The sequence below is a fragment of the Pristiophorus japonicus genome, chromosome 11, assembly GCF_044704955.1.
Source record: "Pristiophorus japonicus isolate sPriJap1 chromosome 11, sPriJap1.hap1, whole genome shotgun sequence".
NCBI lineage: Eukaryota > Metazoa > Chordata > Chondrichthyes > Pristiophoridae > Pristiophorus > Pristiophorus japonicus.
This window is the reverse complement of record NC_091987.1, coordinates 28,710,785-28,724,180: the sequence shown is the minus strand read 5'-3', so window position 1 is coordinate 28,724,180 and position 13,396 is coordinate 28,710,785. Positions and strand designations below refer to the sequence as shown.

At 44.7% G+C, this 13,396-nt stretch overlaps 1 protein-coding gene across 1 annotated transcript in view; it reads left to right on the top strand.

The window, feature by feature from the left end:
* The window catches only part of drd3 (dopamine receptor D3), a 70,343-nt gene extending 57,174 nt beyond the window's left edge, over positions 1-13,169 (top strand). The window contains exons 5-6 of the mRNA XM_070892691.1: positions 2,803-3,124; positions 12,961-13,169. Coding sequence (XP_070748792.1) covers positions 2,803-3,124; positions 12,961-13,169 — 531 coding nt within the window. The remainder of the gene's footprint in view (positions 1-2,802; positions 3,125-12,960) is intronic.
* The last annotated feature ends 227 nt before the right edge of the window (positions 13,170-13,396 follow it).

The following is a 13,396-nucleotide window of genomic DNA, read 5'->3' as shown; positions in this document are numbered from 1 at the left end:
GGATTACAACAAACATTATGGCTCACATAATTCATGGCAAATAGAACCCTTTACAAGACATTCAATTAAATTGAATTGTCCAGGAAATTAGCCTCCTCTAACCTTAGTTCCATAACAATGGTTAATCCAAAGTATTAAGGACATTGTAAAGCAGGAGTTAGTAAAGCTCATGTGAAAACTAAGAACTAAAGATTTGAATTGTTCTGTAAAGGCCAGGGAATGTTATACGAGGCCTTGCAATATAACCTCTGAATCAACAATTTCACACGCAGTAACCTCTTTGTTTATCCAAGGTTACAAAATGCTATATTGGTCCAAATGCTCAGAGGGGGAAGTGCCACCTCAGTAAATGGTCTTGTTAGACATGTTGCAGTGTTTAAGCACAAAGAAATATACAAAATCTCCATCGGGAACAATGATGTCATTGTATTTGATTCTACAAACTTACTACTTTTATTGTTTTTAGATCAGCTTCATTCAGGAATAGGGTTCTTCCTGAAGGGCCAGCAAAATGTCAATGCCGCCCCCTTGAAGCACAATATGATACTTTTATATTTATTGTACAGTGCCCAGAGGGGAAGTATTGTCAAGCTAGGGCTGCTGTTGTACTTGTAATGAGTGCACATGCATCAAGGGGAAGAGGAACTGAATAAGTCAACTAAAGCTACTTTGAACCAAAAAACAGAAAATGCTGGAAACCCTCACTGTTCAGGCAGCATCTGTGGAGAGAACAGACAAGTTAACGTTTCAGGTGCAAAATATTAAAGAAGGATCTTCACCCAAAACACTAGCCTGTTTGCCCTCTCAAGTGGACGCAAAAGATCCCATGGAACTATTTCGAAGAAGAGCAGGGATGTTCTCCCTGGTGTCCTGGCCAATATTTATCCCTCAACCAACATCACTAAAACAGATTAACATAGAAAGTAGGTGCAGGAGTAGGCCATTCAGCCCTTTGAGCCTGCACCACCATTCAATAAGATCATGGCTGATCATTCATTTCAGTACCCCTTTCCTACTTTCTCTCCATATCCCTTGGTCCCTTTAGCCATAAGGGCCATATCTAACTCCCTTTTAAATATATCTAACGAACTGGCCTCAACAACTTTCTGTGGTAGAGAATTCCACAGGTTCACAATTCTCTGAGTGAAGAAGTTTCTCCTCATCTCGGTCCTAAATGGCTTACACCTTATCCTTAGACTGTGTCCCGTGGTTCTGGATTTCCCCAACATTGGGAACATTCTTCCTACATCTAACCTGTCCAATCCCGTCAGAATTTTATATGTTTCTATGAGATCCCCTCTCATTCTTCTAAATTCCAGTGAATATAAGCCTAGTCGATCCAGTCTTTCTTCATATGTCAGTCCTGTCATCCCGGGAATCAGTCTGGTGAACCTTCGCTGCACTCCCTCAATAGTAAGAATGTTCTTTTTCTGATTAGGAGAACAAAACTGCAGACAATACTCAAGGCCCTGTACAACTGCAGTAAGACCTCCCTGCTCCTATATTCAAATCCCCTCGCGATGAAGGTCAGCATGCCATTTGCTTTCTTTACTGCCTGCTGCACCTGCAAACCTACTGTTGTGTATGAATAAAGAGTCTGACTGGATACTGTGAGCTCAAAGTGAAGTGTCACCGTAGTCTTTTATTGCAGATCTCCAGAGTGCCTCTCCAACCTGTGAGGCCTCCTTAAGTACCTGTGCTCTCAAGGGATTATGGGATCCCTTCGGACTCCAGGGGATGAGTCTTCTGGTGGCTGTACAACGTATATACAAGTTTACATATATAACACCTACCTTCAGTGACGATGTACCATGACATCCAGGTCTCATTGCATCTCCTCTTTTAATAATCTGTCATTATTCAGATAATATTCTGCCTTCCTGTTCTTGCCACCAAAGCGGATAACCTCACACTTATCCACATTATACTGCATCTGCCATGCATTTGCCCACTCACTTAACCTATCCAAGTCCCCCTGCAGCCTCCTAGCATCCTCCTCGCAGCTCGCACTTCCACCCAGCTTAGTGTCATCTGCAAACTTGGAGATATTACATTCAATTCCTTCGCCTAAATCATTAATGTATATTGTAAATAGCTGGGGTCCCAGCACTGAGCCCTGTGGCAACCCACTAGTCACTGCCTGCCATTCTGAAAAGGACCTGTTTATTCCCACTCTTTGCTGCCAACCAGTTCTCTATCCACATCGATACATTACCCCCAATACCATGTGCCTTAATTTTGCACATAAATCTCTTGTGTGGAACCTTGTCAAAAACCTTTTGAAAGTCCAAATACACCATCTCCCTTATCCACTCTCCTAGTTACATCCTCAAAAAACTCAAAGATTTGTCAAGCATGATTTCCCTTTCATAAATCCATGCTGACTTGGACCAATCATGTCACTGCTTTCCAAATGCGATGCTATTACATCTTTATCTGTTATCTGGTCATTATCCCATTGCTGTTTGTGGGAGTTTGCTGTGCGAAAATTGGCTGCCGTGTTTCCTACATTACAACAGTGACTACACTCCAAAATAAATTCATTGGCTGTAAAGTGCTTTGGTACTGAGGTCGTGAAAGGTGCTATATAAATGCAAGTCTTTTTTTTTGTCAAATGTTTTGAAAACATTAACTGTATTTTCTCTCCACAGATTCTGCCTGACCTGCTGATTGTTTCCAGTATTTTCTGCATTTGTTTCAGTTTCCAGCAACTGCAGTTTTCTTTTGCTTTTAGTTGACAATTATTTTGATTTATTGTTGCAATAATTTAAAAAATATATAATTACATTTTTTTATTACTAGGAAAAGAAAGAAAATGTTCCCAGAAGTTTACATTCGTTCACTTGTTTAAAATTTAACAAGCAGACGGGTCTTTCTCCAAATAACAAGCTGCTTGCCCCAGTTGAAATAGCAAATTATTGCAGCATGAGCCAGGCTTCATTCGCGAAAACAGAGAATGAGATTGAGGAATCAGAGAGAAAGAGCACTTGTACAACAAAGCATGCTTCTGAAGTGAAAAAACTGTCCAGCGGCAAAACCACAACTTCCCTGAGACCCATATTAAAACGCAGGAACCTGCAAATGAGAGAAAGGAAAGCAACCCGGATGTTGGTCATTGTTCTGGGTAAGTATCAAGTCATTTACTTCCTAGCTTAGAAACTTCAATAAATCTTATGAATGTGAAGACATAATGGCCTGAAGGACCTTCGGAGGAACCAGTGCCTCTGATTATCCGAGATTTCAAGCTCAGACTAGGTTTCACTTTTCTCCCTTCTTCCCCTACCGAATAGGGTTGCCCACCCTCTACGAATATCCTGCAGTCTCCAGGAATAAATGATTAATCTCCTGGGCACTGCTGCAGAACCTAGAAGAAAAATCTAAAAAAGTATTAAAAAAAAATGTTTTTTAAAATTTTCTTAGAACACGTTTGTTTGTAAGTTATTGAAATGTTGGAGATGGGGGGAAAAAGGTTGTTTGGCTGGGCGGGGAGGTGGGAGGTCATGTGATGAAATCTCCAGGAATATGTCGAACCAGCGTTGACAACCCTACTCCTGAAGGCATTGAGTACAGTTGAGGTATGGTTGCTCAGTTGTTCCACTTCATTTGAGTGACCATGTTTCATGTTTCAACTTGGACATTAAGGGGCCGAACTGGTTCCTTTTTTTGCCGGTAGGCGGTAACGGGGTGCAATTGACCTTTCGCCCAGGCGCAGGCGGCGGAGGTACCTGCGGTGAAATTAGCCCCGAGATATTGGGGGCGATTTGGAGTTTGCATCCGCCCCACAATTTGCGCCCTGGTCCAGCACACACCGGGAATGATGTCATCACCGGTGCGCGCCGTCCCCTTTGCGCCGTGCTGGGGAAATTGCCCCATGGGACATGAGGCTGGTGCGGGCCAATGTCAGTGGCCGCTTCGTGGAGCGCTGACATCCACCTGGGGCACCCCTTAAAGGCGATGCCGTGAGCGCCCCGTGTTGACATTTTGTTTTGCCGGACGACTTTTCCATCGACCAAACAATGGCAGCCCTCGTCTCAACCGAGCCCCATCATGCAGCCCAGCGCTCCTATTTGCATGCTAGGCCACTGGCCCAGTCGAGATTGTCCCTGGTGATCACCAAGGGCCATGCAGAGTCATAAGATCATAAGAACATAGGAATTAGGGACAGGAGTGGGCCATCTAGCCCCTCGGGCCTGCTCCGCCATTCAACAAGATCATGGCTGATCTGGCCGTGGACTCAGCTCCACTTACCCGCCCGCTCCCCGTAACCCTTAATTCCCTTATTGGTTAAAAATCTATCTATCTGTGACTTGAATATATTCAATGAGCTAGCTTCAACTGCTTCCTTGGGCAGAGAATTTCACAGATTCACAACCCTCTGGGAGAAGAAATTCCTTCTCAACTCAGTTTTAAATTGGCTCCCCCATATTTTGAGGCTCTGCCCCCTAGTTCTAGTCTCCCCGACCAGTGGAAACAACCTCTCTGCCTCTATCTTGTCTATCCCTTTCATTATTTTAAATGTTTCTATAAGATCACCCCTCATCTTTCTGAACTCCAACGAGTAAAGACCCAGTCTACTCAATCTATCATCATAAGGTAACCCCCTCATCTCCGGAATCAGCCTAGTGAATCGTCTCTGTACCCCCTCCAAAGCTAGTATATCCTTCCTTAAGTAAGGTGACCAAAACTGCACGCAGTACTCCAGGTGCGGCCTCACCAATACCCTGTACAGTTGCAGCAGGACCTCCCTGCTTTTGTACTCCATCCCTCTCGCAATGAAGGCCAACATTCCATTCGCCTTCCTGATTACCTGCAGTACCTGCAGTGGCCGTGGGGCACGTTCGCCCCTAATTGTTTGCATGCTATTTTTCATGGCCGGCTCCAAGAACAGTGGCAGGTGGGGAGTTTGACTGGGGTGGTACACCTGTCACACTGTCACGCAGGCGTCCTAAGTCGAGCTCAGGGGGGAGCAGAAGGCAACACAGCCTAGCCTAGTCCTGCCCAAAATGTCATATATTTTCCTGCAGGGTACACGGGATAGCAGTCGAGACTGGGAACCGTAGGTGATTTTATCCACTGCAGCTCAGGAATACTGAAGCCAATTATAATGCCCTACTTCCACCCCTGCAGAGATCAGCTAAGGCAGCACAGACTGAGTATCAAACCTGGGGCTTACTCACGTGTTTAGCTCAATTACATGTTGCCTTCACCAAATGAGCCATCAGGATTGAGACTGAAACCTGAGATGTCACCGGGGACTGAGAACAGAGAATCTGAATTAGATTTTCTTTTAGTCATTCATGGAATGTGGGCGTCGCTGACAAGGCCAGAATTTATTGCCCTTGGGACGATGATGGTGAGCTGCCTTCTTGAACCGCTGCAGTCCATATGGTGAAGACACTCCCACAGTGCTGTTAAGAAGGGAGTTGCAGAATTTTGACCCATTAACGATGAAGGAACTATAATACATTTCCAAGTCAGGATGGTGTGTGACTTGGAGGGGAACGTGGAGGTGGTGGTGTTCCCATGCGCCTGTTGACCTTGTCCTTCTAGGTGGTAATGGTCATGGATTTGGGAGGTGCTGTCGAAGAAGCCTTGTCAGTTGCTGAAATGCATCCTTTAGATGGTACACACTGCAGCCACGATACGCTGGTGGTGGAGGGAGTGAATGTTAAAGATGGTGCATGGGGTGTCAATCAAGAGGGCTGCTTCGTCCTGGATGGTATCGAGCTTCTTGAGTGTTGTTGGAGCTGCACTCATCCAGGCGAGTGGAGAATATTCCATCACACTCCTGACTTGTGCCTTGTAGATGATGGTCAGGCTTTGGGGAGTCAGGAGGTGAGTCACTCACCGCAGAATGCCTAGGGAGAGAAATTCGCTATCTTAGCGCCACCTGTTAGCGCGGCATTAAGTCAAGAAGGTGCTCTACTTCCAGCTGGTGGCGGGTCGTGCAGCGTCCTCTATTTTGGATGACCCGGTAGCACTTGCATTCTTAGGTGGCGCCCTGTAAAAAAAGTTGGGGGCGTGGTGACGTTAGTCGGCATGCAATGCTGACGTCACAGCACCACTGCGATCTTCAACCCTACCTCTGAGTTCAGCGCTGGGTCCTAAGCATGCCAGGTAAACAAGCAGACTGACAGAAGTGCTGTCAGCACCTCTTAAAGGGATGCACACATCTTTATGGTAATTTTGCATTTGAACTTTTGGACTGTTTTTTTAAAATTTTATTGAAGTAGTGGCTTACTGTTCAAAATTTTTAAGTGTGTAGCTAGTGCTGCTGTGTGCTTGCAGGGCCGTGGATGGTAAATACAGGCCTCTGAGAAGGTAGAAAATACCTGAAAATACTCAGCAGGTCAGGCAACATCTGTGGAGAGAGAAACAGAGTTCAACGTCTCAGGTCGAGATACTGCCTGACCTGCTGAGTATTTCCAGCATTTTATGCTGTCATTTCAGATTTACAACATCCACTCGCAGAGGGAAGAGGAAGACACAGAATAGGTGCAAGCAGAAGAGGAGGAAGCAGGAGAGGAGGAAGCAGGAGAGGAGGAAGCAGGAAAGGGGGAAGCAGGAGAGGAGGAAGCAGGAGAGGAGGAAGCAGGAGAGGAGGAAGCAGGAAAGGGGGAAGCAGGAGAGGAGGAAGCAGGAGAGGAGGAAGCAGGAGAGGAGGAAGTAGGAGAGGAGGAAGCAGGAGAGGAGGAAGCAGGAGAGGAGGAAGCAGGAAAGGGGGAAGCAGGAGAGGAGGAAGCAGGAAAGGGGGAAGCAGGAGAGGAGGAAGCAGGAAAGGGGGAAGCAGGAGAGGAGGAAGCAGGAGAGGAGGAAGCAGGAAAGGGGGAAGCAGGAGAGGAGGAAGCAGGAAAGGGGGAAGCAGGAGAGGAGGAAGCAGGAGAGGAGGAAGCAGGAGAGGAGGAAGCAGGAGAGGAGGAAGCAGGAGAGGAGGAAGCAGGAGAGGAGGAAGCAGGAGAGGGGGAAGCAGGAGAGGAGGAAGCAGGAGAGGAGGAAGCAGGAGAGGAGGAAGCAGGAGAGGGGGAAGCAGGAGAGGGGGAAGCAGGAGAGGAGGAAGCAGGAAAGGGGGAAGCCACCCAGGCAGCCCCTTTCTGGATGGAATATTCAGGATGGAATCATCCGCCTGCGGTCCCAGTGACCACAACCCCAATCCCCTTTCAACATTAGTCCCACACCTTACCTTCCCTCTGTTACTGACCACCACATACTGGCCATGATGCTGAAATAAAAGCCATCACAAGCATACCTTCCAATCCAGCTTTATACATCTATCCATTTAATATGACACCAAGAAATAAAGTCATTACCGTATGCATTTCCTTAGTGACTGCCTTTTGTGTGCCTTTGCCTATCCTACTGATCGCACACAGTGGCTTCAGCATGGCTGGTGGAAGGCTGATAACTTTCAGTGGAGGCTTACTACAGATGGCCTTGCTGGTCGACCTTGAGGAGCTGGTGGTTGAGAATGTTAAGTCAATCTTATTCTTCTTCACTCTCCTCTCCCTATTCTTGGCCAACCACTGGGTGGGCAGGCTGCGTTTCTTGGGTGTGTGAAATGAGGAAGGCACAAGGATAGAGTTGTGGTGAGAGGAGGGCAGGAAAGCAAGAGGTGCATGCCAGAAGGAGGATAACGTATGAGGATACCTACATCTTGTATCCTTTCTGCCCCACTGTTGGTCAAGGACTCAGCCATGCCTCTGCCAAGAATGGCCTGCATCGTCTCCTCCAAGGGTGTGAGGTGTGCCTCGTGATTGTTACAGATTGCTGGTAGGTGAGTGATTGGCGGGGGGGGCGGGAAGAGAGTCGTGCATTGAGAAGTGTGTGAGGCTAGTGGTACAGTTGGTAGGAGACGGCTTTTGAAGGTGCACTAATTGAACTTGACCAGTGGTCTGAGGGGGCGGGGGGGAGTGGGGCGACACTGGTGGCAGTGATGTGATCCCACATCATTCTTTCTGGAGATCTTCCTGGGGGTCAAAGACCTCTCTTGCAGTGCTAACCCTCTGTACAAAGCTGGATTGTTGCATGCGAGACCCTAGATGCCCCTTCCCTGGCTTGCTGAACCATTTGTGTTAGTGCTGAAGCACTTTTACAATTTTTATAGGTTCAGACGACAATTCAGCTTTAAAAGCTGAAGACTGCCATTTGGGATTTAATTTTAATGTTTATGTTTGTTTTTGAAAGGCAGTAACCACTGAAAAATTCAGTTTTTCACTTGATTTTAATTTTTATTAGTTTTGAACGCATTGCCCCCTTTAATTCATCGCCCTTTTGATTGCCCACAATTCATTGCAAACTCAACGGCCTCGCTCCCAGAGGCTGTAAGAAGTTGCAACGCCGACTGTGGATGGGAACAATAGGTCGGAGGTCTCCACTAACATCGCCAGGAGGGTATTACACTGTAAGTTAGTGCTGCACGACAATTCTCCAGCCCCCAGCGTGAGTTTTTGTCCGGTTGCGCTGTGGCCATTTTCAGCAGCCATAGACCCAAGGCCACGGTGACATCGGCAGGTTACTGTCGATGTCCAATTCCCCCCGCCCCAACATCCCACACCACCCCCGTGCCCAGTCTCTGACCTGCTCTTGTAGCCACAGTATTCATGTTGCTGGTCCAGTTAAGTTTTCTGGCCAGTGGTGAGCCCCAGGATGTTGATGGTGGGGGATTCGGTGATGGTAATCCTGTTGAATGTCATGGGGAGGTGGCTAGACTCTCTCTTGTTGAAGATGGTAAGATTGAGCAATTGGATGCAATTACACGGTTACTGTTGTATCAATATGAAATTGGTTTAGTGTGTACATTGAAAGGAAAGTGCTAATGTTCTTTGAAGTTGGACTGGTGTTCTGACTCCTGAGTGCATTAAAGTGAGAGATGTGAGACCACCTCAAATTAGTAGTAGTATTTCTACTTATATTACATATAGTTCTAATAGTTACACATAATTTGATATGATTACGTTTCGTGGTCGGTATGACAGCGTACTCTGAGTACTGCCTTTGAAATTGACCGTAAGTTTGGACTTTTCACATATGCCTGCGCATCCGCTAAATCCCGAACTTGCGATCTGTCAAATCTAACTCCGCATCGGCTTTGCATATCGTTTCACTGACCATTCAAATCGATGTGCTGGCAAAAGGTTGGGCTACTTGCCCTCCTACGGCGCATTAGTTACACAGAAAATGTTTACGTGTGGTGCAAACAGGCGCGGGAGCCTGTTGCACAGCATAAGGAGTGGGAGGATGAGAATATTGTATTAGTTAGTGGCTGCTGACTGACCTGTTGAGTGTTTCCAGCATTTTTTGATTAAAAATGAACTCTTTTCATGTAATTTTTCCCAATGAGTTTTTGAAGCTAGAAATTAAGCACAGTAAACACCAGCAATAGATACCCTATTGAGGGCAAAGTTTTTGTGTGCCGATTATTTCTCAAATTATCATAATTTTTAAAAATCTACTGATTTATAAAAACATTTTGTACTGGGGTTTGCTACTTTATGGACACAATTCAAATAATGGGGCCTCTAATTTAATAATGAGTCGGTAAGAACCGTATATTACACATAGTTATGAAAGATGGATCAGCCATGATCGTATTAAATAGCGGAGCAGGCTCGAGGGGCCGTATGGCCTACTCCTGCTCCTATTTCTTATGTTCTTATGTTTGACCAAGTGTATATCTGTCAGAGAGTGACTCTTAAATGCTCTGCAGATTGTAAATATATGCCAGTAGAAGACTTCTGTTTTGTATTGACATATATTTATAACAGCAATCTCCTCGGTTTCCTGATTGGCTAAGAGTCAGGAAGTGAAAGGAGCACCGCCCTACATGATCCCACATTCGCATACGCCCTGGGCTCCGTGGGCTACTACACTGCACACAACTCTGCAACATCTGAAAACAACTTCTCAAAAAGGGTTCGCAGCAGGTAAGTGCGAATTTGTTCATAGGAACAGGAGGAGGCCATTCAGCCCCTCGAACCTGTTCCACCATTCAATGAGATCGTGGCTGATCTGCGACTTAACTCCATATACACACCTTTGGCCCATATCCCTTAATATCTTTAGTTAACAAAAAGCTATCAATCTCCAATTTAATATTAACAATTGATCTAGCATCAATTGCCCTTTGCAGAAGAGAGTTCCAAACTTCTATCACCCTTTGTGCGTAGATGTGTTTCCTAATTTCACTCCTGAAAGGTCTGGCTCTAATTTTTAGTCCTAGAATCCACAACCAGCGGACACACTTTCTCTCTATCTACCCTATCTGTTCCCTTTAATATCTTGAAAACTTCGATCAGATCACCCCTTAACCTTCTAAATTCTAGGGAATACAACCCTAATTTGTGTAATCTCTCCTCGTAACTTAACCCTTGGAGTCCAGGTATCATTCTGGTAAACCTACACTGTACTCCCTGCAAATCCAATATATCCTTCCTTAACTGCCCAGAACTGCTCAGAATGCTCCAGGTGTGGTCTAACCAGGGCTTTGTATAGCTGCAGCATAACGTCTACCCCTTGTATTCTAGTCCTCTAGCTATAAAGGCCAGCATTCCACTAGCCTTTTTGATTATTTTCTGCACCTGTTCAGAGGTCGGCAGCATAATCCTTAGCTTCGCCTCCGACTGCAAATATATTTTGGATGTTTCTATTTCCAATTTTAATATATAAGAAATGGTAGGAAGGGTCTGTGACAGATTTATTGTAACTGGTGTGGGTGATAACAACGCTGTATTTGTGTAAGGAGTGCACCCCACGGACACAGGTGCATTTATTTATGTATGCAGTTCATTATTCCTTTTATAAAATTTGTTCTTGAACAACATTATGAGAAATGTGCTTGTAATTATAGAAACAGTTCAAATGTTTGAGGTGCTCAGTTCAGTTTGGCTCACGCAGCGTGTGAGTTCATCAAACCACTCAGTGAAGTTGCTGTCAGGAAATCCCTCACAGGAATCTTTTATTCTCGATTTAACCAGAAATTCCACAAGATGAGAGAGGTTATTCTCACTTTGTTAGCTAGTCCTTCCAGAACGATACTATAGTCCCCCATTACAAGATTGGATTCTTAATTCATTCCGGATTGTTTGCCTCCACTGCTCTCTGCAGAAGTCCATTTGATCTGTACGGTACTTGCATATTGTGTTAACTGAAGACCAGGTGGCTCTATAATGGGAGTAAACACATCGCAACAATTACACTTCCCTTGTATTGCTTTTGTTATTCTTTAATGGGAATATTCTGGAGGGTCTCGAAATAAAAGTAGTTAGTTATTACCACGCCAATACAAGTGGTTATTGGAGCATAACAGAATGAATCATCTTTTTGTGTAAGACTATGAGATATTAGTCCAAAATTTACATTTTATTAATTTGACTCTGTCATGATCTAGTTTGAAGTAGTGCTCTGGATCTTTGACAATACCATTTACCACCTTATATTTCTATAAGGTCATTATGCAGTTATTCCCAATCAATGACGTAAAGCTCAAGTTTTCATTTCACTCTATCCTCACAATTGAGATGCTAAGGATCAGTCTTGTGAGTTTCTCTGAACTGCCTCTAGCCTTTGAATGTCTGCTTTGGGTCTTGGTGACCAGAAATGGACACACTACTCAAGGTGTGGTCTGACTAGAGCACCGTACAGCTCAAGTATGACTTCCCCCGACTGGTACTGCTCTGTTTTGGCCACATAGTATCAGCTGTGGCTTAGATAGCACCCTCGCCTCTAAGTCAGAAAGTTGTGGGTTTAAGTCCCACTCCAGGGACTTGAGCACAAAAATCTAGGCCAGCACTCCAGTGCAGTACTGATGGTATGCTGCAGTGTCTTTTGGATGATGTTAAACCGAAGCCCCAGCTGCTCTCTCAGGTGGATGTAAAAGATCCCAAGGCACTATTTTGAAGAAGAGCAGGGGAAATGTTGTGTGCAAATTCGTTGCCACATTTCCTACATTACAACAGTGACTACACTTCAAAAAACGTACTTTGTAAAGGTCTTTGGGACATCCGGTGGTCATGAAAGGCGCTATATAAATGCAAGTCTTTATTTTTGCATAGTATAGCATTCCATTTGCTGCTTCATGGTGACTAGACACGCTGAGCTCCCAATACTAATGGTAATTCTTTCTAATTGCTTTATTTAGAAGGGTTACTAATGGTGACACTCTAACCATTTACAGATTTGTAAATGTGATGGTTTTGTGTGTAACAGGATACGTATAATAACTTTACATAGAAGAACCTGTTAATAAAGCTATTTTCACTGCATTGAAGGTGTTAATGATAATTCTGTAGTTGGATCAACCCTATAATAATCTTTGGGTCGATTTTAACTCGGTCTGCTCTGCATAATAGGGACAATGGTGGGGTTTCCCATTCCCATTCCACTGCCATATTTATTGGGGTCTTCCACTCGGAGCCCAGGCAACTATGCCAAACGTACCTATCTGCCAGCTTGGTATTGAACCAGCCCGGAGCCAGCAAGGTGCTGCAAGTGCCCGTTTGGGACACACAGCTCACCGGCGACATGTAATGAGGTGCGGCCCTTGATACGGACCGGGCCTCCCACCAGCAGGATGGGGCAGCCGGCCATCTGTGAGTTAAAACCCATCCTCTTGTATCTATCATCTTACAACTGGAGCTCCAGATTGCCATGGTAGCAATCTCACTCAGACCATAAAGATGGCTAATGGTGGCAAGTGGAAAAGTTCATGTGTTTGAGGTTAAGGGTAACAGCACATTAATGGGGCATTCTTTACAGTTACAGAGTATGTGGGGTATGTTAAGTGTAAAATGCATCTTACATTATTGATATACATGACCTACAGAACAGCTGCAACACATTTGGGAGTAGTCCTCAGATGAAGTAAAGGGAGTTTTATTGTGCACTTGACCATGTTGACTTGATGAAGATGTCTAAGAAAGTTTTGTAGGATGTTTGTTACTGTGTTATTGTCTTTCCCCCTCACAGGTGTATTCCTGGTATGCTGGCTGCCATTTTTTATCACACACATCCTGAATACCCACTGCAAGCAATGCCACGTGTCACCAGAAGTCTACAGTGCAACTACCTGGCTTGGATATGTCAACAGTGCAATAAATCCCATCATATACACTACCTTCAACACTGAGTTCAGGAGAGCATTCCTCAGGATTTTAACTTGCAAAATGAAGTCTTAAAGATGTTAATATTTGGGATTTAAATGCTTATTCCCCCTTACTCCCAAACCATCAAAATAAAATTGTTGCTATAAAGGAACATTCACACAGTCCACTAAGAATTGTTCCATTAACATTTTAGATATACTTTATTAGTATAAATGAAGTTGTTACATTAATTGATATCTTTCCATAAATTTCCCATTTATGTGCAGTTGTAATGTTTTCAATGAACTCTCTTCCAACAT